General features: G+C 57.5%; 1 protein-coding gene across 1 annotated transcript; it reads left to right on the forward strand.

Moving 5' to 3' along the window:
* Positions 1-1603: 1603 nt before the first annotated feature.
* On the forward strand, positions 1604-26137 carry SDC1 (syndecan 1). Its single transcript, XM_043469303.1, has 5 exons — positions 1604-1971; positions 21594-21675; positions 22626-23101; positions 23685-23829; positions 23966-26137. The coding sequence occupies exons 1-5, from the start codon at positions 1906-1908 to the stop codon at positions 24133-24135; spliced, it is 939 nt and encodes a 312-aa protein (XP_043325238.1). The 5' UTR covers positions 1604-1905; the 3' UTR covers positions 24136-26137.

Consider the following 26137-nt stretch of genomic DNA (forward strand, 5'->3'; position numbering starts at 1 on the left):
AGTGCTCTAGCCTGGAAAATTCCATGGATGGAGGAGTCTGGTGGGCTACATGTAGTTCATGGGGTCGCAAAGAGTCCGACACGACTGAGCGACTTCACTTCACTACTTTTCAGTGTCTGATGGAGGAGAGGCTAAGACGGAGATACAGGAGGCTGCTTAGTTCAGGGCACACCCGCAGGATGGAGAAGAATCCACGGGCCAGCAGCCAGTTGTCCCTGCCTGCAAAACTCAGGACTCAGGAATGTTTAATCCGTTTTAAGAGAAACACAGGAGACTGCCCAAGAGGCCAAGAAGCAGTCAGGGAGAGTTTTTTGGTTCCCAGTTTCTGCCAGGGCGGGTCGTGTCCTCTGCCTGGGGACGACGCCATCTTTGGTGTCCAGGTCCAAGGTCCTTTGGCACCGTCTCTCCTGCCTACCAGATTGCCCTCAGGGCTGGGCCAGTGCTTCACCTTTTCTTTCAAGGTTGTTTGCACCACACCCGCAGGCCTTCCCTAGTCTTTTTGCACCGAGGTTCCAGATTGGTGATGCAAACACAGGTCCAGGGTTTCTCGGGGAATCATGAAGATCAAGAACCTCAGTGATGCTTCTCAGATCTGCAGGTGGGAGGTCACCTCGGCACAGAGCCGTTTATTTCTATTTTTACCCCAGAGGATGAAGAGAGGGCATTTTTTGTTTTTAAATCAGGTCTTTTTTAATTTTTAATTTTATGTGTTTATTTTAATTGGGGGCTAATTACTTTACAATATTGTAGTGGTTTTTGCCATACATTCACATGAATGTATGGGTGTACATGCGTTCCCCATCCTGAACCCCCCTCCCACCTCCCTCCCCATCCCATCCCTCAGGGTCATCTCAGTGCACCAGCCCTGAGCACCCTGTCCCATGCATCGAACCTGGACTGGCGATCTATTTCACATATTTTTTTTCTATAGAAAGACAATGAAAAGTCCTTTTAAAAAATTTTCCCCCCATCGGCAGGCGGAGGTGGCTGGTTGTTCTTCAATTAAAAAAAATTTTTTTTTAACTGCCCCTCCCCTTGTGTAAAATAAGGTTCCGAGTTTCCAGCACTGGCAGACTGGGTGAAGGGCGTACAGCGCTTCCATCCACAGCCAGGGAAGGGTCCCTCGGTTTCAGGCCCCATCACCCCGGGGACCCCCCCCCCCCCCGCCCAACAGTTTCCGAAAGTGTTCCTGCCTGGGAGTCCTACGCACCTGGAGGGCGCTCGGCGTCCGCTCCCAGAGGGCGCTGCAGACTGGAGCCCAGAGTCGACGACCAACTACCGCCCCTCCCGCCACTCTCCCGGGCAGAGCCTCCAAACCCTGGGCCAGGGAGGCAAGGACTGCGCCCAGCCCCCACCACAGGGGAACCTGGGGGCCGCGGAGCTGAAAGGCGGGGGAGCCACGGCCCGCGGGGGACCAGGGCTCCGCAGGTAGGCGAGGTCCAGCCCCGCGTCACGGGCCGGGGGCGGGGCTGGGGGGGGTGCAGTGGTTGGGGCGTTCCTTGGGGTGGGGGGGGCCGGGCCTCGTGGCTCAGGGGGCGGGGCCCTGGGGGCGGGGTCCTAGGGGGTGGGGACGAGGGCTGGCCCCGAGACCTGGAGAGCTGGGGGTGGGGGGCTAGTTTTTGCAACGGCTAAGGGCCTGCGGGTTTATTATAAGGCGGAGCTCGGCGGGAGAGGTGCAGGCGGGAGCAGAGCTGATCCGAGAGGAATCCAGCCGTAAGGGCAGCGGAGAGCAGCGGGCGGATCCGTAGACCTCACCTAGGACGGCCGCGCGCTGGGCATCGCTCGAGGGAGCTGCGCGCAGCGCAACCAACGGCACCTACCCGGAGCCCCGCGCAGTCCGCGCAGCGCGGCGCAGCCCTGACCCGCGCAGCTCGCCGCTCTCCTCCAGCCGCCGGTCCGGGCAGCATGAGGCGCGCGGCGCTCTGGCTGTGGCTCTGCGCGCTGGCGCTGCGCCTACAGCCGGCCCTCCCGGTGAGTGCGGCCCGGGGCCGGGCTGCGAGGCGGCGGGAAGCCGGGGCTGGCAGACCCGCCGATGCCGGCTGTTGCACACGTGGAGGGGGAGGGGAAGCAGGGACTTCCCTTCTTCCCGCGCTAGCCCGGCGGGCTCCGGGCCCCGGAGTCCCGAAATCAGGACTCCCTCTCCAATGTCTCTTGCCATGGGGGTGTGGGGGGCGGGGGCGCCGTGAGGGTTTCGCCTCTCTGGGCGAGAGCCTGGGGAGCCCTGCGGAGCGGAACCTGCGTGGGAGCTCCGCACTTATATAGGAACGGCTCCACGGGCGAAGGCGCCTGGGGTCGCCGGCTCCCAACCGGTCGTCCAGGGCACCGCTGCGGCCGGGCCCCCCGCCGGTGACCCGGGAGGATGTTGTGATCGCGGCAGCTGCGCCCCGCCCGCGGACCCTAATTCAAACCAGACCCGCCGAGCCCCGGCTCCTGGCCCCTCGGCGGAGGCAAGTTTGGGCGCCGCGTTGTCGGTGCGGGAGCAGGCGGGCGTGTTCGCTCGGGAGCCCCAGCCAGGGTTGCGCGGCGAACGAGGGCGGGCGGGCGGAGGTGGGGTCCTCGGCTATCCGTTGGCCGCCGCAGAGAAGCCAGGCCGAGTTGGTAGCGGGAGATTCCGGGAAGTTGGCCCCGGCACGCTAGAGATCTGCAAGAACCCAACTTCTGGGCTGCTGAAGTTGTGCTGCCCGCGGAGGGGCGCGAGCCGGCGCTGGGCACCTCCGGGGCGCGCGAGCGGCTTCCACTCTAGTGGACCCTGGAATGGCTCTTCCCCTCCCCCGGCCTGGCTTTGTGCTGGAGCCGCGCGGAGGGAAGGCGGGTCCCTTGGCCCGCCCAGCGGAGCTGGAGGAAAAGGGGGACAAATGTGGAGCCGGGAGCTGGAGGGGAGGCCTTTGGGAAGGACTACAGCATCCACCTTTGGCGAGGGGTGGGTCCCCTCTCTGAGAAGGACCTAGCCGACAAAGAGCATCCTGAGGGTCCCCAGAAAGTGGTCTCCCGCCCCAGCCGCCGTCCACTGGCCCGCCTTCCCCAAAGGGGGCGCTTTGTTCTCGGCCCCTGTAACCCTTTCCTGGGAACCGCCCCGCAGCGCCGGCCCGAAAGTGGCCTGGGACCTGGGCTGCCGCCAGGTGTCAGCGCTGGCCGCGGGGTGCTCGCGTCCATCGCCCAGCCCCCACACCCGTTGCTGGAGTCCTGGGGTCCTCCCCGCGGGCCGTGTGGCCATCCCCGGGGGGGATGGAGAGGGGAGGTGCGGAACGAGGGGCTCTTGCCGTTCCGGAAGTGGCGGTCTCTGGCCACCACATCTGGACGGCTCGACTTCCCTAGCTCTGGCAAAAGGAGGCACGTGGGAGGGGAAGGAGCGGCTCCCGGGGCGCGGGTACCCCGGCCCTCTCCTTATAATTTATTATCTGGACAAGTCTCTGGGCAACGCCAAAATTCTCCGTAAGCGTGTCCCTCCATAATAATGGTAGCTCCCAGCTCTTGAGAGCCTTGGGGTATTTTTCTCAGGGTCTGGTTCAGGTGAGGTGTTTTTTCAGGTGGATCTGTGAAGTGCCTTCTTGCTTTGCTTGGAAACACTTTGGAGTCGAGGAACTGGTCCGTAATGCCTCTTGGATCAATGATGAGTTGGAGTGTGTGCCCGTGGGTTGCCCTCTCTCGGGGAGCCATGGGGACAGAGAAGATTTCTGAGCGGAGTGTCCAGAGCACTCCTGGCTCCTAGACCCAAGAAGTTGGCATCTGGCTTCTTCTCCTTCACTCCTGAAGTGCGGTGGCTTCTTAGGGATTCAGACTGCATCTTGAACCCACAGCTAATACTCTGGAGAAGAGGGTGGAGGTATTTGGCTCACCTCCCTGGCCCACCTGGCCTTGCCTGGCTGCTCCACACTCTCTCCAGGCTCAAGACGGGGCCTCAGCAGTACTTCACCCCTTTCCAGCCAGAGTCAGGAGTGGTAGCGGCGGTTTCTTTGCTGGCCTAGGGGAAGCTGCCATTCATACTTCTGAGCGGGGATCCCAGAGCGGGCTTTAACACTGGGAGGCAGATGGGATTAGAGATCCTCTGAGGACCACTTTCCCAGAGTTTTCCTGTGTGCTGGGAAGGAGCAGACAGCTGGTTTTTTTTTCTCTTTTTCTCAGCTAGAAACTGAAACATTGTGGAAAGGCAGAGCAGAGCCAGAGGCAGTTAAGTTTGGAGGGGGGGGGGAAAGCTGGGTGGGAGGAGGGAGACTCATTAGAGCTGTGGTGGTGGGAGGGCTTCCTGGAGGGAGTGGTTGAGCTGAGCCTGAAAGCACTAATCTTTGGGGTCAGACTCTGGCTCAGAGTTTAGGGTTTGGTTTTTTCCCCCCTATTTACAAAGTTTAGTCTGGTTTCTCTTTCCCAGCCGTGTTCTCTCCCTTTAATAGTGGCTGTCTGTATTTGGTTCAGAGTGGGGGCAAAAGTAGAGCCCTCTTCTGCCCTCTTCCTGAAATAAATATGGCAGTGGGATTTGCCAGGATAGGAGAAGGTGTCTACCAGTTGCAGAGGTCTGGCCTCTCTCAGGGTTCACTTTGGTTCCAATGGGAAGCAGGTCAGAATCCCCTGGGGACCAGGGAGGTGGGGTGTGACCCTGGGCGCCTGACTTTGGACAAGGGAAGGCTGCTGGAGCAGGAGGTTGCTCAAAACCACTCCCAAGAGACGAGAACAGGTTTGTCTAAAAGGTTTCTGTGTGTGGTTTTGCCTGTGTGAGATCCCCGTGGTCTTTTGTTTCTGCCATGCAAGAAAAATTGCTTGTTCTGGAAAGTTATTTGCTGTTTCCCTCTCTTTCTCTCTTCCCTTTCTTGAAAGGCATAAAATCCCTTTTTGCCTTAATTATGGGGGCTAGTAGAGACATTTCCCTTCGGCCTGGTGGAGTGGGCGGGGGCGGGGGCAGGCGGGGGGGTGGGGGTGGCGCTGACTGCCTCTGCCTGGGCTCCAAGCCTCCTCGAGGTGATGTCACTCCTGGCTTCAGCTCCACAGGGAGGGTGGGGCTGGTCTGAGTCTCTACCTGTGGCTCATGGTGGGTTCCAGTAAGATCTCATTAACCCAGATTGGTGGGGAGAGGGATGAGAAGGGAGAGGAGCCTGGAAAAAATTAATGAAAAGCTTGAATTTTGGAGGCGTATTTATGGAGGAATCTTTTTTTTTTATTGCAGCAGAATCTTGAATTCCAAAATCCCTTGAGAATGAGGTATCCTTGGTATCCAGGTTTTCTCAGTAAGCTGAGAAGCCGTATTACCCTAAAAAATATTCTTACTTTGGGCAGGACTTTCTGAAACACTTACTTCTCTTCCTTTATTAACAAAACAGTCCTAAGCATAGTTTGATCTCTGGATGCCAGGGGCCCCATAGCTGTCACCATGTTAGGTTACGGCATTCATTTCCTGGGTTTATTGAGCTCTGAAGAGCACTTTGCCCCTGGGCCTGGTGCCCTCATGTTGGTACACTTGGAATTCTGGTTTGCTCTTTATCCTCTCCCATCCCTGTCTGATAGCAGCCAAAAGTGACATTTGTGGACCTAAAGTGTAGCCGGCAGCTTTTCAGTTCAGTTCTAATTGGCACTTTTCTCCAGCGGTACTAAGGAACTTGCTGGATTTGTTAGAATTATTTCTAAGACAAGAGTTCTCAGTGCTGAGTGAGGGTCTCACCTGTAACAGTCATGATATGTAATACATGGATTTTGTGCCTTCAGAGGCCCAGCTGGGGCCTCTGTGTTGTCCCGATACTACCTAGAATAACCAAGAGGCTGTCAAGGGAGGTCCTTGCGGGACTCAGATGTCAGTGACCTCTGAAACAAGCACCTGACGATGACCCCATGTTCTCGGTTCTTCCATTTGGCTGAAGTTGTAAGTGACTTGCCAGTCACAGGTAGCCTGGACCCGGTGAGACTAGCTCACTCTAAATCCTGGTTGGCAAGGGCCCTCATTCTTAGCTTGGGTCCTGTCTCCCTTTTCTCACCGTGTTTTATTTGGGTGACAGTTCATGCATACTGTTTGACAGGCCAGAAACAGCTTTGGGTAAGGTAGAGCTTTGGGACTGGGTTTCTGCTTTGCCACTAATTTACCATGTAATCTCAGATGAGTCACTTCACTGCTGAGTCTTGATGTCCCGTGCAAAGCTTATTCTGTCATTTGCGTATTCATTTCATAATGAAGGTGTGAAAGTGTTTGGTAATGAAAATGCGAGAGGAAAGTTGGCTGTTGAAAGAATTAGGGTCATCTTTTTTTTCTTTTTTTTTTGCCTGAGGCCATGTAGGATCTTAGTTCCCCAACCAGGGTAACCTGTGCTCTTCGCAGAAGCAGAGTCCCAACCACTGACCACCAGAGAAGTCCCTAGGGTCATCTTCGAGTGTCTACTATTGAGTGCTATATGCTTTGCCTGCATCCTAATTTCATATTTACCCCAAACCTTTATCATGTATGTCACTGTCCCCATTTTGTGGATGAGGCCTGCAGAGGTGAGCCCCTACAAGGGGCCAATGTGGAAGAACCAGGATCTGTACATACGCCTGTGCACATGTGTATGGCGTGAAGAAATGGAAGGACTGGCAAGTCTCCCCCGTGAACCCAGCATAGGAGGCTGGCTGAAACCTACCAGGCTTGCCCTTGTGCTTGTCCCCAGGGTAGCAGCCAGCCTGCGCTGACTTTCATCGTGGGCACTGGGGAGACGTCTGTGGGATTAGTAGATCCTTTATAAGTCTGGAAAGTGGGCACTGTGGCTCCTGTGGGGCGACCAGAACCCAGGACTCCTGGTTCCTGTGCTGGGCTCACCTCCCGGCCTTTTCAATGCTGCTGTGAAAACAGCCGCATGAAGAGTTGGTCATTAAATGATTTCTAGTCCCAGAACCCTGGGAATTTTATAGAACAAATGATTTCCTGATTTCCTCCTCCTTTTCAACAACGAATTTTGGAGGCTTGGGTTGAAAGCCACTCCTTGAGGGCCTGCGTAAATGTGTCTGGAGAGAAGGAATGGGATTAACGGAGTCTGTGGAAAGAGGGCTTTTGGCGCCAGGATCCTGTACCCTGGAACAGTTTCAGCGTGGTGTCATTTCCCTCTCAGCTGTTCCAGCAGAGGTTGGGCTTTCGATGGGAGGGTACGTTCTGGAACCTCTCTCTGAGCTGCCATGACTGCCCTGGCAGCGCCAAGGGGCGGCAAGCATGTGGGCGTCCCCCTGCACAAGGACATGACCCTGTGCTAGGGGTCACTTTAGCAACTCTGCAACTTCCGGCTCCAGGTAGACACGGGAGCCCCCTCCACTGCCCCCCAGAGGGGCTTTGTGAGAGCTTACCACCTCTTCCTGTCCTCAGGATGCTGACCTTGGGTGGGATGTCAGCACTGGAAAGTCCCCTCCATGCCCAGGTCCAAGACAGGGACACCTGGTCAGCTCCCCAGGACTTGGTACCCAGAGGGGGCACCCGGGGCAGGGTGGTCTAAGCTTTCTCTGAAAGAGTCCTTTTGTCTGTCATACCGTGCTGTTTTGGGGAGCCAAGATGGGTCTAGCGGGGTCATCGGGTCAGGAGAGAGAAGCCTTGAGGGTCTCTCTCCTGTGTCTATGGCTCTGTGGTTCTGCCTAATTATATGGAGAGGCTGCTCCTTCCTTGGCCTTCAGCCCTGGGAAAAACTCCTCTTCCCAGTGACTCACCTGAGGCTTGCAGCCCCACGAGAGACAGTTTGTGTGTGTGTGCGTGTATGTGTGTGTGCATGTGCATGCTCACGCAGGTGTGGAGTGGTGGGCCCACTGCATGGGTTGCAGCTATGGCTGGGCCCTGCCTGACCCGTCCTAACTTGATTTCCCCATTGAGCTTGCCTGTAGGTTAGGCTGCAGTCTGAGATTTGGGGAAACCTGCTCACCACCCGTCTGCAACTTCCTCCACAAAACGCAGGAAACCATTTTCTCCCTCCCTTTCAACAGTCTTTTCCCTTTTAACTGCAGCTTTAGAAGTCCGTGGAAGTTATTCCTACAGACAAGGGCGGCCAGGACACCAGGTCCCTCCTGGTCTCAGTTTAACCCTCTCCTGTGTGGTCGGGCAGGTCACTGCCCCTCTGTACCTCAGTTCCCCCAGGCACTCAAGGGCCCTTCGCTTCCCTGCTTTCAGCAGACATACCTTGTCCTGGGAAGGGTGAAGGTGGCACTGGGGGCTACCTAGCAGGGGCTCAAGCCCACTTTATTCCTCCAGGGACTTGAGGGAGCATGAGCTGACTGAGGGGTCATCTGTGGGGCAGAAATCAGGGCAGGCTGCTTGGAGGAGGTGGACTTAGGGCTCAGTGTGGGAACTGGAGGTGGACGGAGGCCCCTGGGCAAGGACGGGCTGGGTGGTGTTCCCTGCACACACCCAGGCCCCTGGCCACCTCCACCTCCCCCACCCCCCCCAACCCCGTCCGCTCATCGGCAGGAGCGGAAGCAGTGCTGGGCAGGTTGGGGCAGTGGGGAGGGCGGGCGTGCTTATCACTCCGCTCATCAGCTGAGTCACCCAGCCCATGAGTCCTCCCTGGAGACTCATCCAACCAGCCTTGTCTTCGAGCCCACTGTGCGCGAGGCTGGCTAGGGCTCGGGGGCCTGGCTTCCTGCCCTGACCCTTTGTCCTGCTGAGTGATCCTGCTCGGGGCTTTCTTGGCCTCGGTGAGCCCACGTGTGAAATGGGAGGGTGCTGGGAGCGCGGGTGGGCAGAGGCTCAGCCACGCATCGGGGTGTTGGTGACATCGACATCTGGTGACTGTGTCGCGGGACTGGTGGGCGTCTGGGCCTGCTGCCTCAGGAGAATTCTGCCTCGAGCAGGGGGGTTGTGAAGTCTCCCTGGCTTGACCAGACCTGAAGCCCCGAGCCTGGGTGCCTGCTGTGTGCACAGCCTTGAGCAGTTGGAGAAAGGTCCACGCCTGGTCCAGGGGCGCGTGTTGAGAGAGGGGCGCCATTACTGAGACCAGGCAGGAGGGTCGATCAGTCTGTGCAGACAGACCAGAGGGACAGTGACAGCCAGAGGCCATTTACCCTGAGAAAGGGGTTCATCCCAGAGCCCCTCCAATCAGGAGCACAGGCTGTGAGGCGGGACGCTTTCCGAATTAGGGCAGGGGCTCCCCAGTGAAGGCAGCAGGACTCGGGGAGGCTGCCGGTCCTGCTCTGGGATGACTCTTGGGCGCCACTCATCTCCAGAGGTGTTCAGAGACTTGTCGCACCGCGGGACGTTGGAGTCACAGTCTTGCCCATGTGGCTACCTGGTGCGTCCCGGGGCCATGCTGGCCCTCGTGGGGTGCCGTCTGCCCCACCTTCTCACAGCAGGCTTAGGAGATGGGGTTCTGGGGCCTGGTGCAGGGTGGGTGGGACATGGGGAGGTGGGAGGGAACTTCTGAAGGGCTCAGGTGACTTGGCCACCCCAGCTGCTAGTGTGTGCTGGGCCCCAGGAGGCCTCAGGAGGACCCGAGGCCTTCCCCTGCAGTTTCCACACCACATGTGATGCCCTGGCCGCGTCTGACCTGGTTGGGGACTTGACTGTGGCAGTCCCTCCCGTGGCAGGGGCACAGAGTTTGCATTGGCTCTAATTTCCAGCAGCTTCTCAGCACCCCTGCTGCCTATGGCACGAGCCGGGGCCTCGGAGTCCCGTCTCTGGGGAGTGTCTGGAGGGACAGTGGCCAGGTTTGGGCTCGCAGGGTGTGTCGGGAGCCTCTGAGACTGTGGTGGAGGCTGACGTTGCTCCAGCTTCTCCCAGAGAAAAGCGCTGGGGGACGCTGCTGTCTGTGGTGGGCGCCCTCCTCCAGGAGAGGGTGGGTAGGGCCTGGGGGACCTGACCTCCTGGCTGACTAGAGCCCGAGAATGGGGCCAGAGAGGCTGAGCAGAGACCCCCAGATTTTGCCCCTGCCTTCTCTCCCGCCCACCCACTCCCCAGGCCCTGGGAAGCAGGGTACAGGGGTCTGAGGGGTAAGGGTAGGTGCAGAGTGTCCCTGGAGCGGCAGGCCTGGTTGTTGTGAATTTCTGAGAAGGCTCAGGCCAGGAAGCCGACTCCGAGGTCTTCATGGTGAGCCTGAAGCAGTAGCTGAGGCCCCCCTGGGTTCTGGGAATTCTGTGAGAAGTGGGGAACCCCCAACTTCACCCCTCTCCCTTGGACCCCCCCACCCCGGGAACAGGATCATCCTTCCAGAGCCTTGTCTAGGGGCTGGGTATCCGGTGGATGTTCAGTTCAGTGGCAGCAGCTGAGCCTGAATATCTGAGTCTGCCTGCCTTTGAGGTAGGTCTGGGGCCCCATTTGGGGTCCTGAAGCCTTCGAGCTGGGCAGGCAAGGTGGGACCCAGAACTGGCTGGCAGGTCTGCCTCAGTTAGTCTCTCCCAGGTGTCGGAGCAGAGAGAGGTGTTGTACGGAGGCCAGAAGAGCACAGGCCGCGGAGTGTGGCCAGCCCTGACCGTCACCAGGCTCACCGCCTCCTCCCTGTAGCATCTTGTTCATGATTCTTCACCTGCCGCGAAGCCTCAGTTTCCTGCTGCGTAAAACTGCGATTTTTCAAGTCCTGCTTCGGAGGGCTTTAGGAAAGATCCTGTGAAATACCGTGTATGGTGGGATGGGAGCGGCTTCCTCATCTGGCCTCTGAGGAGCAAGTCTGGGAGAGCTTTGGGACTGACACTGCTTAGGGAGTCCCCTGGAGAGAGCCCCCATGGCCCTGACCTGGGGGAGGGGTTCAGTCTGACCTGGCCCGGGTGTGGGATCGGCACTCAGCGTGAATGGCCGGCTGGTCTTACCCCAGTGCTGACGAAGCAAGGCCTGCAAACATGGCTTTTGCCCCTTCTCAGAAATATGAGCCTTGATTGGCAGGCCAGACTTTGCTCATTTCTGCCTGAGCCTCTGCCAGGGGCTGGCTCCTGCCCCGGGAAGGTGTGGGCTGGGTTGGCAGGCAGTGGCAGGAGGTCTGGTAAACCTGGACCCCAGGGTACCAGGGTGGGTTCTCCGGCCAGCTGAGCGGGGCTCTGTGGCTGTGGGGGACCGTAGCCTGTGGGCAGAACTGTGGACTCAGGGGTGCCTTGGACTGGGAGCAGGGCTGGGCTGCAGGGTGGACGGGGAAGGCCCCACGCCAGGGTCTTCTTTCCTTCTGCACTTTCTCCTGTGCTGCCTCCAGTGGAAATGATGGCTGTTTTCTTCCTGAGGGCCAGAGAGCCCTCGAGCTTGCCTGGGACAGGGTGGTTAACTGCATGTCTGCTGGAGCAAGACTGTGTGTGTCTGTCGCTCAGTTGTGTCCTAACTCTTTGCCCACCCGGCTCCTCTGTCCATGGGGATTTCCCAGGCGAGAATACTGGAGTGGGTTGCCATTTCCTTCTCCAGGGGAATCTTCCTGACCCAGGGATTGAACCTGGGTCTCCTGCCTTGCAGGCAGATTCTTTTACCCTCTGAGCTACCAGAGAAGCCCTAAGCAAAACTGCCTGGCCCCAGACCCTCTTTCTAACCACTTCAGTGGCTGTATGCCTTGGGACAGATGATTTGACCCCTTTGCCTTAGTTTCCTCATCTGTGAGATGGGTATGGACTAGAATCTAAGGTCATCCTGAGGTGTAAGTATATTCATTCAGGTAAGGTGCTTAGACTAGTACCTGGCACATAGTACTCAAGACATATTAGCTGTGGTCACTGTCCCCACCACTGCCCAACTCCCTGCCTCTGCCCCAAGGCCTAAGTCAGATCTATTTTTCAAGTGACCCCCAAAGCCCAGGTCAGATCCTTGGTTCTTCCTTCTGCCTCATAGCTGTTTTGAGCCCTGAGCAGGTGTTATGACTTTGTCCCATTTCTGGGGTTTCTCCGAGCTCCTCAGACTGGGGCTACAGTCCACTGTCCTCCTTTAAAACTTTTAATTTATTAAAAAAAATTTTTTTTTAAATTTTTTGGCTGTGCTTTTCAGCATGTGGGATCTTAATTCCCCCAACCAGGGATCAAACCTGTGCCCTCTGCATCAGAACCATGGAGTCTTAACTACTGGACCACGAGGGAAGTCCCACAGTCCTCCTTTTAACCAACTTAGCACTTACCTTGTGCAGAGGCTGCCAGGGCCTGGGAATTCAGCGCTGGGCATTTGAAGTTGTGCGCACCTTCCAGCCATCAAGAGCCTCTGGAGGAGGGCAGGCTGACGGTGAAGGGGCTCAGGCTGCTTTGCTGTCGGTTAGGGGAGGGTCCTACCAGTAGTCTGAGGAAAGGGCCCAACCTATTGGCACCTGGCTTTCACTGAAAATTCTTATTTCCATCATTCAGGCCAGAAAGTACTGGCTCCATTCTGCCGTAGAACACCCTTCAAGGACACGCTGACCTTCCTGTGTCTCTGGGCTTCGAGCAGCCTTAGTGCCTACTTGGTTTGTCTCCTACTTGATCCCGGAGGCAGGTTCCCAGACTGGCCCATTCTCCTTCTGGACGTGGGAAGAGGAGCCATCTACACCTGTGACTTAAGCAGGAGCAAAGGGAATTTCATTGTCCTTTCTTGGGTGTGGGGTTGGCTGGCAACAGTGTTCTGACACAGGTTAAAAAATGTGCTCTTGGCATCTTTCAGCCTCCTTTTTGCAATCCCTTCACATCTTCCAAAGCACCTATCCATCCCCAGTGCCCTGGTGCCAGACTGCCCTTCCCCTTAGAGCTGATTTCTGCTCTCCTGTGAGTGACTAGCACCCTTCAGCCCTCCTAGAGGCATTTGCATCTTAAATGGGATGGTCTGCAACTGCACAGTGGGGAGATCTGGGGATGAAGTGCTCCCCGCCTCGTCCCCCCACCCCACCCCATCCCCACAGCTGGAGCCCTGTCTGGCTGCAGGTGTGTCAAAAGCTGCAAGTTTCTGCCTCCTTGAAACCTGAGGACACTTTATTTAGCCGGAGCAGGGGGAGGATGGCTCTCGAAGTCCATATGCCAGAGGTATCAGGTCCCCAGGCCAGGCTGAATTTGGAGATTAATCAGCCAGAGAGCAGTTCGAGGGGCCTTCATGGAGGGGAGGGGGGCGGCGGGCACGACTTGGGGATCCTGCCATGAGCTTTCTGCCCTTAGCTGTCTCATTGAGATGGCCTGGGCCGAGGAGGGAAGAGGCTGTGGGAGTCTGGACTGCTGTCTCTGTCCCTGTGGGTTGACAGTTGCCATCCCCAGAGTCACTTCGGTTTGGGACATCTCCAGCCTCCTGTCTAGGCCGTCACCCTCTGGGGCAGTGGAGAGGGGTGACCCTGAATCACTGTGATCAAGTGCCCCTTACTGCTGAGTCCCTCTTGAGGGTTGGCTGCCCCTCCAGGGTGGGCCTTGACTCCCTAGTCACAGACCTGGGTCTCGGAGCCCTCTTGCTGCCTTCGGCCAAGCCCCTACTCTGCAGAGAGGCTGCCTGAGGCAAGGTGTCTCTTCAAGGTCACCCAGTGAGTTGGGAGAAGAGCCCAGCTTCTCCAGCTCCGGGTCTGGTCCCTTTCCCCTGCCCACCCCCTTGTCTGGATCCTGGAGCAGCAGCAGACATGGATGCAGGCTGGGCCAAGCTAGCCTTGCTCAACGCCCGAGTGGAATCCTACCCTGCCTGGCCCAGGTTCTGGCAGGCGGAGGAAAGCCGAGGAACTGGTCTCCCAGCTCCACGGCCCCACACCCAGCCGTCACTGGGCCTGTTCTAAGACGAGTCTCGGCACGCAGCAGCAAGGCAGGCGCCAGCCCTCTGGAAGGGTGGCTACGGGGGTTGCTGGTGGCAGCTCTGACCTGACTTGGGCATCGAGGCTGGCTCTGGCTGCCAGGAACCCCCCCTCCCTCAACACAGCGCTGACCCCAGGTACTCCAAGGGAGGAGGGCTCTCTGACCTGACCTTGGGTCCCCCTTCTGAAAGCCCTGACACGCAGTGCCCTGCAGGACGTGCTACTGCAGAGGGGGTCTTTAAGCCAAGTATGAGTGGCACCCTGCAACCCGGCCCTGCCCTGAAATCCCCCAAAGGATTGAGGTCTGTCTCCTAGTGGCAGGGTGGAAATGGCTAAGGTGGGGTTGTCGGGGGCGGGGGGTGGTGGTGGGGGGTACGTGCCCAGGAGGTCCCCCTGTAAAGCACTCCTCCTCGGGGCCCTGTTGGTGCCCTGACAGAAGCACGATCTAAGGGCGAGAGCAGCAGAAGCCCCCCCTTCCCCGCCTGTCTGTTCCGGGGGCCCCTCCTGTCTTGGGCCATACCCATCACCCCTCGGCAGGTCCCAGCTTGACTTGGTTCCTGGTAAGTTGATAAATCGCCGTGCCTGTCAGGCTGGAAATGCTGATGCTGTCCCGAGGCACCAATGGGGCCCCTCCCTCCTGGAAGTGAAGAGGGTTGGGGGAAGGTTTCAGGGTCTTGAGGCCAAAGCCGGGAGATCTGAATCCCTTCAATGCCTAAGCACACATCCCCTGCAGCACAGCTCCCAAGTTAGGGAAGAAGCCTTCAGAGAGGAAGTGATTTATCTACCACCGTGACGTCCCAGGCAGGGGGAGCCCTAGGCTGCAGGCCTACCCCTCTAACCCACTCCCGCATGGCTGGCTGTGGCCAAGTTATCACCCCCCGCCCCCACTCTGGCCTCACTCTTGATGAATTGGGATTGCAGATCCCAGCCTAGCCTGTCAGAACCCTAAGAAGGTTTAGAGTTCTTCAAGCTCTGAACCCCTTCTATTAGGCAGATGGGAATGAGGTCCAGAGAGACGGCAGAGGCCCAGGTCACCCAGCAAAGGAATCTTAGCCTGGGGTGGCTCCCTAGTCAGGGCTGTTTCTCTTCTGACATCCTTCCCTGTGGTCGTTTCTCTGAGAGCCTTGATTCAAGATGCTCTGGGTTTGGCCTGCGTGGTCTGTGCATAGGCTGTGTGAGCCAGGGCTAACAGAAGGGGTGCAAATGATCCCTCTAATGAGGGAAAGCAGAGTCACAAGCCACACTGCCCAGGGCTCCATCCAGGGCATTTGGTGGGCGGCAGGAGGGCACTGGCGGTGTGTAACATTCACCTTCCCTGCCACCGCGGGGTGTGCAGATACCCTGGGAAGACAGCACCATGGCTCTGCAGCGCCTGGTCCCCTCTCTGCTCCTTGACCTCATTGGTGGGGTCCCCAAAGAGGGCAGGAACGGCTTTGCACTCGCTCCCTGCTGGTTTCAGCCTGCATCTGGCCAGCTGACCAGATGAGAGCTGCCTGGAGAGCCAAGGGGGCCTTGCTCAGCCCAGGCAGGCAGGATGGAGCCCCAGCCCAGCTTCAGGACAGAAGAGTCTGGCTTGTCTTTGTTTCCTGCTTCTTGCACTCCTGGGATTGGAGGGGTCCCCTCAACTCTGCGGTGAAGCTCTTCTGCAGCCCAAGCAGGCGCCATGGTGTACTGACTACAGAGAATGGGTGTATCAGAGGTGTAGGGAGAATGTTCTAGAGCTTTCTCAGATCACTTTGCCTCTAGGGCATGTTTTGGGGGCTACTTGGTACCTCTTCTTTAAACCCGGGCCCTGAGTTGGGGGTCTTATCTCCTCCAGCCCACTCCCAGTGAGACCTGTTCCTGTCCAGACTATTGCTCTCCACGTGCAGTCTGCAGACTGCTTACAGCAGCTGGAGCTTGCAACATGCAGAGTCCTAGGCCTTTGCCCCCAACCCACTGAATCTGCCTTAGGGATGGAGCTCAGAAGACTTCCTCTCCAGCAGTCTCCTGGTAGTTCTTAGGGACCTTAAAGAAGAGAGCCCTCAGCCTGAATGCAGATGATGGTGTGAATGTCCCCTCTGGCCACTTTGGCATCCTGCTACACAGGTCAGGGGTGACAGCTGGGATTCTGTAGCTTAGACACTTCGGCCCCCGAGAATTGTGTGGGTTTGGAAAAATCAGCTTTTTTTCCCCCTCCTTAGATCCATAGATCTGACCAAGAAACTGGTAAAAAAGATTAAAAAAAAAACCATGAATCTCATTTAAGCCTCTCGAGAATGCCTGCTATTGTGTGGGATTTTGATGGGATGGGACGAGGATGTTTATCCCGGCGTGATTGTAGGGCCGCCTCATGAGAAAAGTACATTTTCTCATGAAATGTTCGTTCATTCTCATGAAATGTAAGAAAACTATGTTTCTTACCCTCTCTTCTCCCCTCAACCTGGGCTTTTGGAACCAGTTGGGCCCCCCACCTCCTGTCCTCAGCCCCGGCGCTGACACCGAGGCTGGCTGCTTGGGGAAGTCGGTGACCTGGGCCCTGTGACAAGGGGCAGTACTTGGTCCTTGTGGACTTAGGAGCTGGGCTTCCACCACAGTGGCCAAAGCTCTGTCACCACACAGAGCATTCCAACCAACAGACACCTAGACCCCGCTTTTCCGCTTGGCTGCACAGTCTGCCATACCAGTGAGGCTGCAGTGTTGCTGAGGTTGTGACTCAGAGCTGAGTGCTGACCTCTCTGGGTTCTGGCTGGGGGCTTCACCATCCTCCCCTAGCGCCTCCAGGACGATGACCCTCTGTGCCCCAGTCTAAGTGATTCCCCCTTCCAGAAGCCTCCTGGAGTGGGGGCTGTACCCTGAGAGCTCACCAGGGTCAAGATCATACCGTTTCTTATCCTCTCTTCTCCCGCAAACCCCTGGATTGTGGTCCCCTGAATTTTGAAGTTGAAGACCCTCTTTACTGTCAGAATCTGTGACCTTGCATGATATTGTACTTTTCCTATGTGACCTCAGCTTTTACAGGATTTGTGTTTATCCATCACTCACATCAAGTAGTGAGTGATATGTTAGTGATTGAGGGTGTGGGTTGGAAACCATAATCTTTGGACCTGGTGGCTATGGGTTGATGGTGTGGCAAGGGTCAGGGGCCAGAATGGGCAACCTCTCTGGTCAGCCTGGAAGTAGAAGCCCCTCACCTGAACATCTGAGATGCCCACTTGGTATCACGATGTATGATTGTCCCAAGGAACTTTCATGCACATGCCCAAGGTGTCTTGGAGGAATGCTATCACACAGCCCCAGGCCCTCCTATGGCCAGTTGCGGGTGAGAGATGGCAGGAGTGGACTTGAGGGAACCAGTGCCTGCTATAGTGGAAGCATGGAGTCCCAACCACTGGACCAGAAGAGAATTCCCCTTGAGGCTGCCTTCTCAAAGCTTCTCTGCCAGCCCTCTGCCCACAGAGTCCTGACATGCTCTTGGGAATGGCAGGCAGCCTGGTTATGAAGACCCTCAACCCCTGATGAGCCTGACCCTTGCTTGGCCATGCTGTCCATCCCCTCTCCACCTCTGAAGCTGGACCAGCACCAGGGTCTCCCCTGCTGGGCAGGGGTTGGGAACCCTTACTCGGTGAGGAATACGTGCACATCCCAGGACTCCTGGGGCCTGCAGAACATTGTAGAGACTTGGGCAAGTGAAGTGAAAGTCACTTAGTCATGTCCAACTCTTGGTGACCCCATGGACTGTAGCTGGCCAGGCCCCTCTGTCCATGGAATGCTCCAGGCAAGAATACTAGAGTGGGTTGCCATTCCCTTCTCCAAGGGATCTTCCCAATCCAGGGATCGAACCCAGAGGTCTCCCGCATTGCATGCAGATTCTTTACCATCTGAGCCACCAGGGATGAGGCTTAAGCAAATTTCCCTTAGAACAGCTGAGCTATCAGGGAATGTGGTCCTTTGGGGCAGGGCAGAGGGAAAGATGGCAGACGGGGGTGTGAGCACTGCCCGTGAGTGTGCAGACACTTCACTGCCCGGTGGCCGTGGGCAAGACCCCACCCTATCTTCCCTGGTGGCTCAGAGGTTAAAGCGTCTGCCTGCAATGCAGGAGACCCGGGTTCGATCCCTGAGTCAGGAAGATCCCCTGGAGAAGGAAATGGCAACCCACTCCAGTATTCTTGCCTGGAGAATCCCATGGAGGGAGGAGCCTGGTAGGCTACAGTCCATGGGGTCACAAAGAGTCAACAAGACTCAGCAACTTCACCTTATCTCAGGAGAGGCTAAATCTCAGCTCTGCCTGCCTCAAATCAAAGGCTAACAGGAGGAAAGGGATGGAAAATACTTCCAGTATCAAGAGACCAGGTTCTCCTTTCACACTCTCTGTCTTGCTTTCCCAGACCCCTAACCCCAAGTCCTCTCTCGGGTTGGGGGGGAGTCCTCTCACAGCTTCGGTGTGGCCCGGAGATCAGTGTGGCCTAGACGAGGTGGGCTGTCTGTTCCTCTCGGGCTTCCTGTGCCCTAGCCTCTGTGTATCTATCTGCCCCAGATGCCCAGCCACACCTGGCTTTGTCCTTTCAGGCCCTGGGCTTCCAGTGTCTGTGCTGGGGGTGGGAAGGACCAGATTCAGCAGACTAAGTTTGCCTTTGAGCAGACTAAGTATGTGACTGTCTAGACCTACTCATAGGGCTTTTGATTTCTTGTATGTAAAACTGGTTTTCTGGGCCTTACAGAGGCTAAAGGCTTTCTTAGAGGTCCAGCTGGCTCCCTTTTGTCTTCCCAAACTGCTTGAGGTGGGTTCCAAACTGGGCCGACCCGCCCCTGGTATCCCTGCGTTTTGGCCAAGTGGTCTCAGGGCAGCGTCAAAGAGGCCGTGCCCAGGAGAGCCCTATTTTGGGCCCTGGAGGCAGCTGACCACAGGCCCTTAGCATGGCCGGGCCGCTGAGTGAAACCGGAAGTCTCCCAGCCTCCAGCGTCAGCGGGGCACCTGGTGAGGCAAGTTCAACCTCAGCAGTTTCTGCTAATTTCCTCCCCTGGGAGCTGCAGCTGTCTCAGGGGAGGCTCAGGCTGGAGATTTGGGAGGTCACTGCGGCCCATCCCCTCAGTGGATACCCAGCCCAAAAAGGGGAGAGGCTGCCCTGAGGCCTGGGAGCTGGTTTCAGGGGAGAAAGTGTTTGCTTAAGAGCTTGTTGTGTAAACAAGATCGCAGCGGGATAAGCCCAGCCAAGATGAGGGAACAAATTGTTTTTAGGGACTGGGCCAATCCAAAGTCTTATCTCGTCCTGAGAGGAAACCCTTCTCTTGGGAAACTGCTAACCTGTCGGGGCCTCTGTGTAGGTGAGAGGCTGGGCCTCTTTGGCGTTGCCTGTGTCTCAGGCGGCGCCTCCAGGATAGAAGGGGTCTCAGCGCACTGTGTTCTCCGCAGGCTTCAGAGGCCCTGTCCGTGAATCAGGGCCTGGCCCCGGGGACGCTACCTTCTGCTTCACGGCGTGTGGTCCAGGCTGGTGTGGCTGCAGCCCTGGCCCCCAGCTCCAGCTCCAGCTTTCTCTCCAAGGGCGGGAAATGGAGCATCACCACCTAGGGTCTCCTCCAGACCTTTGAGGGTGTTGGGTGAAGTGAAGGCAGGGGGTCTCAGTGAGTGAGTGTGGGTGGGTGGGGGCCCCTGAATGCTTGTCCCCCTCAAGCTGTCCTGTCAGGCGCATCTGCTGGGGGCCTGGGGCAGCAGTATGTCAGGGTGGGGGTACCCACTCTGCGCCTGCCTGAGGGGCAGGGTTCTTTGTTACTGAAGCGGGGTCGCCTTCCAGGAGCCTAGGGCAGCCTTAAAGCTCCGTGGCGGCAGGGCAGGTGTTTGAAGCACCCCAGGGGACAGCACAGACAGGATGTGGCCCAGGGTGCAGGTGAATCTATGCATTCGAATGGGCCATGGCAGCTCAGACAAAGCGACCAAAATCTTTTTCTTGGGGGGCTGTGGAGATGGGAGGAAGTACAGTGTGGGTTTTGTACTTTCAAAGGAAGCTCAGTGGTATTTCTAGCCTCATAGTTTCTACACGTGTCTGAAGCTTCCCTCAGACCTGGGTCCCTGGATGGAGCCTCCACCTGGTCTAGCTCTGCCTCAGGAGGCCAAAAATCTTGTCTGTCCCTTCCTGCTCTGCCCCACTCAAGAGGGTGGCCCATGGCCAGGACCTGGCGAGGCCTCTTGGGCTGAGGAGGCCAGTTCCCTGGAGCCCAGCCTTGGGCGGGGCCTGCCCTCTGACAAGTCTGCACAGAGCTGCCTATGTACTGGCTCCCTTCTGCCCCCTCCTCTCCTAAAACCCTACCCACCTCAAGCCCTCCTCTTCCTGGACAGGCCCCAGAATCCTCTTTCCCATGCCGAGTGGCTCTTGCTCCCCAAGTTAGAGCGGGGAGCAAGTTAGAGACACTGTTGGTGGGATGCTTGGGTGGTGGGTTCACCACTGTGAACCAGGCTCTGATAGGTTCTTTTTTTGTGCATAACCTTATTGAACTTTTGCAACAATCCTGGCATGTAGATAGGCTTCTCCAGGGGCTCAGTGGTAAAGAATCCACATGCAATGCAGGAACTGCAGGAGATGTGTGTTTGATTCCTGGGTTGAGAAGATCCCCTGGAGAAGGGAATGGCAACCCACTCCAGTATTCTTGCCTGGAGAATCCTATTCACAGAAGAACCTGGTGGGCTACAGTCCATAAGGTCACAAAGAGTTGGACACAAGTGAAGCGACTTAGCATGCACGTGTGGGTTTTGATATTACTACTGTTCTCATTTTACAAATGGGAAGACTGAGGCTGTAAGAGGTTTACTATGTCCTCAGGGCCATTCAGCTAGTAAGGGGCAGAGGTCAGGGGGTTTGCAAAAGCCTGTGTGCTCTGAACTACGCTGTCCTGCTTCTTCATTTTTTCTTTGTTCTGGCCGCTCATATATTGGGACTGCCGCGCACGGGGTCATTTGGGTCAAAGTCTTGTTGCTACAGAGGATACTTAAGGCTACTCTTCCTGTCACCCGGCTTCTGGGTCCTCCCTTCCTCACCTGTTCTCCTGGAGCCAGTGTTAGGGGTGGGTGTGGTCCCCCCAGGACTGGGTTTCTGCCCTGGCCGGTTCAATGTCCTCACCTGCCCCTACTCCCTTGGTCTTGCTGGAGCGGCCCCTTGCCTCAGGGCCTGGGTCTGAGTGTTCACTTTGGCGCCTGCAGCCTGTTGGGCTCCGCCCCAGGCAGGCAGCTTCCCTGGGGCGGCTGTTTGCACACAGGGCCCACCCCAAGCCCACGGCCCATTTGCCTCCTTAGCCTAGGGCCCCTTCTAGACCAGCCTCATCTGTCCCCAGCTTGATGGATGCTCTGTCCTTCCTTCCCCAAGAGGGAGGGACCCAGTTTCTCCTGTGCATGAGAAAATGGGCTGAGTGTGTGACCAAGCATCATGGCCAGGCCTGGGGGCTGTCCTGCATGGGCAGGCCTGTCTTAGCACAGACAACTCATTCCATGCCCATCCTTGCTGCCCCCACCCCCTGCCCCCATGGGGCCCTCGGGGTCTGCACCTTGATGCTCAGCATGCCTGGGGACCGCCTCCCTGGAGCCAGGTGGTTGTGATGTTTCCAGGGGGCCCTTGAAAGCCCCACTCTTGAACCCTGAAGCCCCCTCCCAGTGGCCCCCAGGACCTGATTCTCAGGGTAGGGTGGGCTGTGGTCCCATGGAGGCCTGGGTTTCCAGGAATGGTGTGGTCTGCTTGCTCCTCTGAGTTCTGGGGCTCCCTCGGTAGAGCAGGCTTCTTGGGGCAAGGGCCTTACCCCCAGTTTGTGGGTTTCTGCACCCCCAGTACCTAGCCCAGGGCTGTGTCATCATAGCATTAGGGGGTGTGTGGGGGAACCAGAGGACTGCCCAGAGCCGAGGGCTTCCTTCTGTGCTGTGTGTGAGGTGTGTGTTTGTGTGTGGCACTCAGCTGCCTAGGATGGGGACCCCGAAATAGCAGGTCCCAGTGAAGACTCCACTCTTATCCTTCCCTGATCTTTTTCCAGCACAGTGTGGCCGTAAACATGCCCCCTGAAGATCAGGATGGCTCTGGGGATGACAATGACAACTTCTCTGGCTCGGGCGCAGGTGAGTAGATGTGGGGGCCCCCTCCAGGATGTCAGCAGGCTGTGGGCTGAGGGTGGTGGTCAGGCTGGGCCTGGAGGGTTATGCCAGGAATGAGAACTGGGTCCATGCTGCAAGGAGAAAACTCGTGTGGGTAGGGGAGGGCAGGGTGTAGATTCCCAGGGGGGCTGCCTGCCACAGACAGACTTGGGCTCGTGTTCTCCTTTTTAACTCCCTGGGAAACCTTTGAAAGGTTTTTTTTTTTTTTTTTTTTTTTTTACTTCTCCCAAGCCTCTATTTTCTCATTTGTACAATGGGAATAACATCTTGACTTTACAAGGTTGTTGGGAGCCGTGAGACTATGCAGATCTTGGTGGGGGACCGATCATCCACAAATGTTCCTTTATCTTCCCTCTTTTCCCGTTTCCCTGAGGGAGTGAAATCCTTGAACTGGAGGTGGTCAGGGAGGCCTCCCAGAGGAGGTGCTCTTGAACTAGACCTCAGAAGCGGGGGCTACAGTCATCCTTGGGGAAAGTGGCCTAGGCAAGGGGGCCCGGGATCTGGGAGGTAAGACACAGGCCTCTGTTCTTGGGAACCTGGGCCTTTCTGGAGGGAGAGTAAGTGGAGCAGGGAGGGGCCAAGAGGTGTGTGTGCTGGGGATAAGGTGTTCAGGGCCCTGAGGATGTCCCTCCACCCCTCTGCCCAGGGAGCAGGCTTCAGCAGTGGCAGGAAAACTCCCCTTCCAGATGCAGCAGAAAAGGGCAGCTTTCCTAGCCCTAGCTAGTCCATAGGGTCACACAGAGTCCGACACGACTGAAGTGACTTAGCATGCACACACAGCTCTGCCCCATGGCTTCTCACGGGGAGAAAATGTTGCTGCGCTGGCCTGGGAGTCAGAGCCGGGGTCTGAGCTTGGCTGGTCTTGATGTTCAGGGGCCTCCCTGATCCCACAAGCTCTGCTTCTGGCCCTACAGGTGCTCTGCCAGATATCACCTCGTCACAGATACCCTCCACCTGGAAGGACCTGGGGCCTCTGACGACCACAGCCACGGCTCCAGAGCCCACCAGCCCAGACGCCATCGCCGCCTCCACCACCGTCCTGCCAACCAGAGAGCAGCCTGAGGGGGGCGGGCCGGTGCTCCTGGCAGAGGCGGAGCCTGGCCTCACCGCCCAGGAGAAGGAGGCCTTCCACCCACCCAGCAAGACCACGCTGCACCCGACCGCTCACCGGGTGTCCACAGCCAGAGCCACCACAGCCCCGGGACCCGCCACCTCCCATCCCCACAGGGACGTGCAGCCCGACCACCATGAGACCTCAGCTCCCACAGGCCGGGGCCATCTGGAGCCGCACACGCCCCACATGGAGGATGGAGGTCCTCCTGCCACTGAGAACGCGGCTGGGGAGGACCCCTCCACCCAGGTCCCAGTGGTAGAGGGCTCTGGGGAGCAGGTGGGTGTCGGGCCCACTGTCATCCTCTGCGTTTCCTGGGGCCTTGGGTGGCCCTCGTGGGGTGCAGTGCCCTGGGTGCAGGGTGCTGGCCCGGTCCCCTGGCACACCCGACCCCTTGTACTCTATGAGCATGTTGTAATCCCCACCGTGAAGACAAGGTCCCATCCTCCGCCTGCCCACAGGGCTGAGCCTGCTTTGGGACAGACTAAGTAGACCAGAGCCTGAGGGCCCTTCAAGGCCCTTCAAGAGGGCTTCCCCAGTATACGCCCCTGGGGCAAGAGGGAAAGCTCTCCCAGCTCTCTTTTCATCTTAGAGCATCATGGCAGTCTTACACATTATGCTGAAATGAGCCTATTTTATTTTCATATAAAATGTGCTTTGCATCACTGGACGTGGTGCCTTGGCCACTGTCCAGCAGCGTCCAGTGTGATGTGGCCAGAGGGACCTGACCTCGGGGTCCAGGGAGGTCTGGGTTTGGGCGTGTCTAGAGCTGGTGGCAGGGGTGACCAAGGAAGCTGGAAATGGACCTGGGTGCAGCTTCGGCTGTGGCCACCCACCTGATCCTTTCCCCGCCCTCACCTAGGACTTCACCTTTGACGTGTCCGGGGAGAACGCAGCCGGGGCCGCGGTGGAACCTGGCTCACGGAACGGGGCCCCAGGGGATCCTGAGGCCACAGGGGCTACGGGGGCCTCGCAGGGCCTCCTGGACCGGAAGGAAGTGCTGGGAGGTGAGTTTTCTCTCCAGTGGGTGGGGCGGTGGAGGTGGGCTGGGGCGGGGCTGTCTTTATCACTGGCAGGGCCACCACTCAGCCCCCAGGAGCAGCTGAGCTGAGCTGGCCTCTGTCCTCCTCCCCGCCTGTCCAGGGGTCATTGCTGGAGGCCTCGTGGGGCTCATCTTTGCCGTGTGCCTGGTGGGTTTCATGCTGTACCGGATGAAGAAGAAGGACGAGGGCAGCTACTCCTTGGAGGAGCCAAAGCAAGCCAATGGCGGGGCCTACCAGAAGCCCACTAAGCAGGAGGAGTTCTACGCCTGATGGGGGGGGGACACCTCTCCCCTCCCCCTGCCACTCGCTAGACCCCCCCTACTCGCCTCTTCTGTGAAGAACTGCAGACCTGCAGACCTGCATCCCTGCCACCATGCCACCTCCCCGGAGCGCCCAGCCCCACTGGCGTCTCCCCTTGCCCGTGGCGTCCTGGGCCCGCCGGGGAGGGGACCTCGCCTCTGCTTCTCTGACTTCTGCCTGAAGACTTGGGCACAAGGGCTTTCTTGCGAACGACTGACCTTTCCACCGCAGACGGCACCTGGCATCCTGCCACGCTGACTCAGTTTCTCCAAGCTGGAGCAGGCCCAGCTCTGGAGAGAAGGGGACCCCGCTGCTTTGGACAAAGATGCTGTGGCTGAGGGTGGACACGTCAGTAGCACTTACTGGTAGACACCAGCAGGCCTGGGGGCGTGTCCCGCCGAGTAGCAGGGCCAGGAGGTCAGGGCTCCGTCAGAATTCACTTTGTTTCGTGGGGAGGTCTAACTTAGATGTCAACTTGTTTTTGCACATGTTTTTCCTTTAGTTTCTTTGTTCATAGCCCGGTAGGCTTTGTTACTTCTGAGGTAAGTTAAGTAAGTCGATTTGGTTATTCCCCATCTTTCTTCCCTAATCTACGGTCAGGAGACAGCATCAGGGTTATTAAGAAGACTTTTTCTTTTCTTTTTTTTTTTTTTTTTGACTAGGAGAACCAAATCCAGAAGCCAATGTCTAGGTTTAGTTTGTATGTTGTTTGAGTTTGTCGCTCACGTGTGCAACAGGGTATGGAATGTCTATTGGGTGGCCTCACTGGTGGGCTGGCCCCTCCCGGCTTCCATGGGTGGTCACCTCTTGGAGCAGTCCTGCCTGTGTCCATGAACTTGGGGCCAGGGCCATGGCCTGGGCGACTACGATACTGGGGAGGCCCCTGTAAAGTTGAATCCTGGTGTCTCAGGCTGGGAAGGATCAAGGAGAGACGACTCTAGGGTGGGAGAGATGGCGCTGGGCCCAGAGAATCTCCCGTAGACCAAGCCCTCCCTTTGATGCCATCTCTCGGGGACACTTTCTCCTGTAAAGTGACAAGAGACATCTTGGGTATACCTGGCACTGAGCTGCCCCACGGACGGACCAGGCTCACTTTTGATTAGCTCCTGTGGCCCGACTGTGGGCCGGAATCAGGAATATTCCAAAGAGTGATAGTCTTTTGCTTTTGGCAAAACTCTACTTAATCCAATGGGTTTTTCCCTGTACAGTAGATTTTCCAAATGTAATAAACTTTAATATAAAGTAGTCATGTGAACTCCACTGCCTTCGCTTCTTTCTGTGCTGGTCGTGTGTCTGACCAGCCTGTTCTCTAAATGCCAACGATATTGGGAAACTTGGCTAAAAGCTCTGCTTCGTCTTTCCCATGGGGATGGATTCGGGGGCCAGAGCACCTCTGGTTTGTTTGGGTTTTTGTGTTGTTGTTGTTTCTGAACTTCTTCTGGACCTAGGCAGGTTCTTCTGCCAAGGTCATACCAGGCCTGATGTAAATTTCTGTGTTGCCAAGTTCGAAAGAACATCTCCTAAATGGTGATGAAGCTGTGTCGGCCCCAGTCCAGCTTGATCGGAGGCCATGAGCCCCACGGAGGCCTGGAGCCAAGGCCTGCCTCTCAGACACCTTCGATGTTCCGTTTCTCACACCTTTGCTGGGACCAGAGACAACCCCGCACCCTGCCCCAGCCCTGGCTCCTGGGAACTCCTGTGCTTGCTTATTTAATTTGACAATGTTCCAGCCGCTCTGTTGGCCGCTCCGAGAGGGGCCCGTCCGTGACTTGGAGAGACGCCCCCGCCCGACGAAGGGGACCCGTGCCCTGTGTTCCGTATGGGGACTTTCTGCCCGGAGTGTATGACTGGACACGACTCGGGGGTGGGGAAGGGGTTGTGACTGTGCTCATCTCTGTGGGCCCGTGGGATGGCACTTGGCCGGTGACCGGGCCCATTCATGTAACTGTAATAAACGGTACTTGTCATTCTG

Source organism: Cervus canadensis, chromosome 5 (assembly GCF_019320065.1).
Source record: "Cervus canadensis isolate Bull #8, Minnesota chromosome 5, ASM1932006v1, whole genome shotgun sequence".
Taxonomy (NCBI): domain Eukaryota; kingdom Metazoa; phylum Chordata; class Mammalia; order Artiodactyla; family Cervidae; genus Cervus; species Cervus canadensis.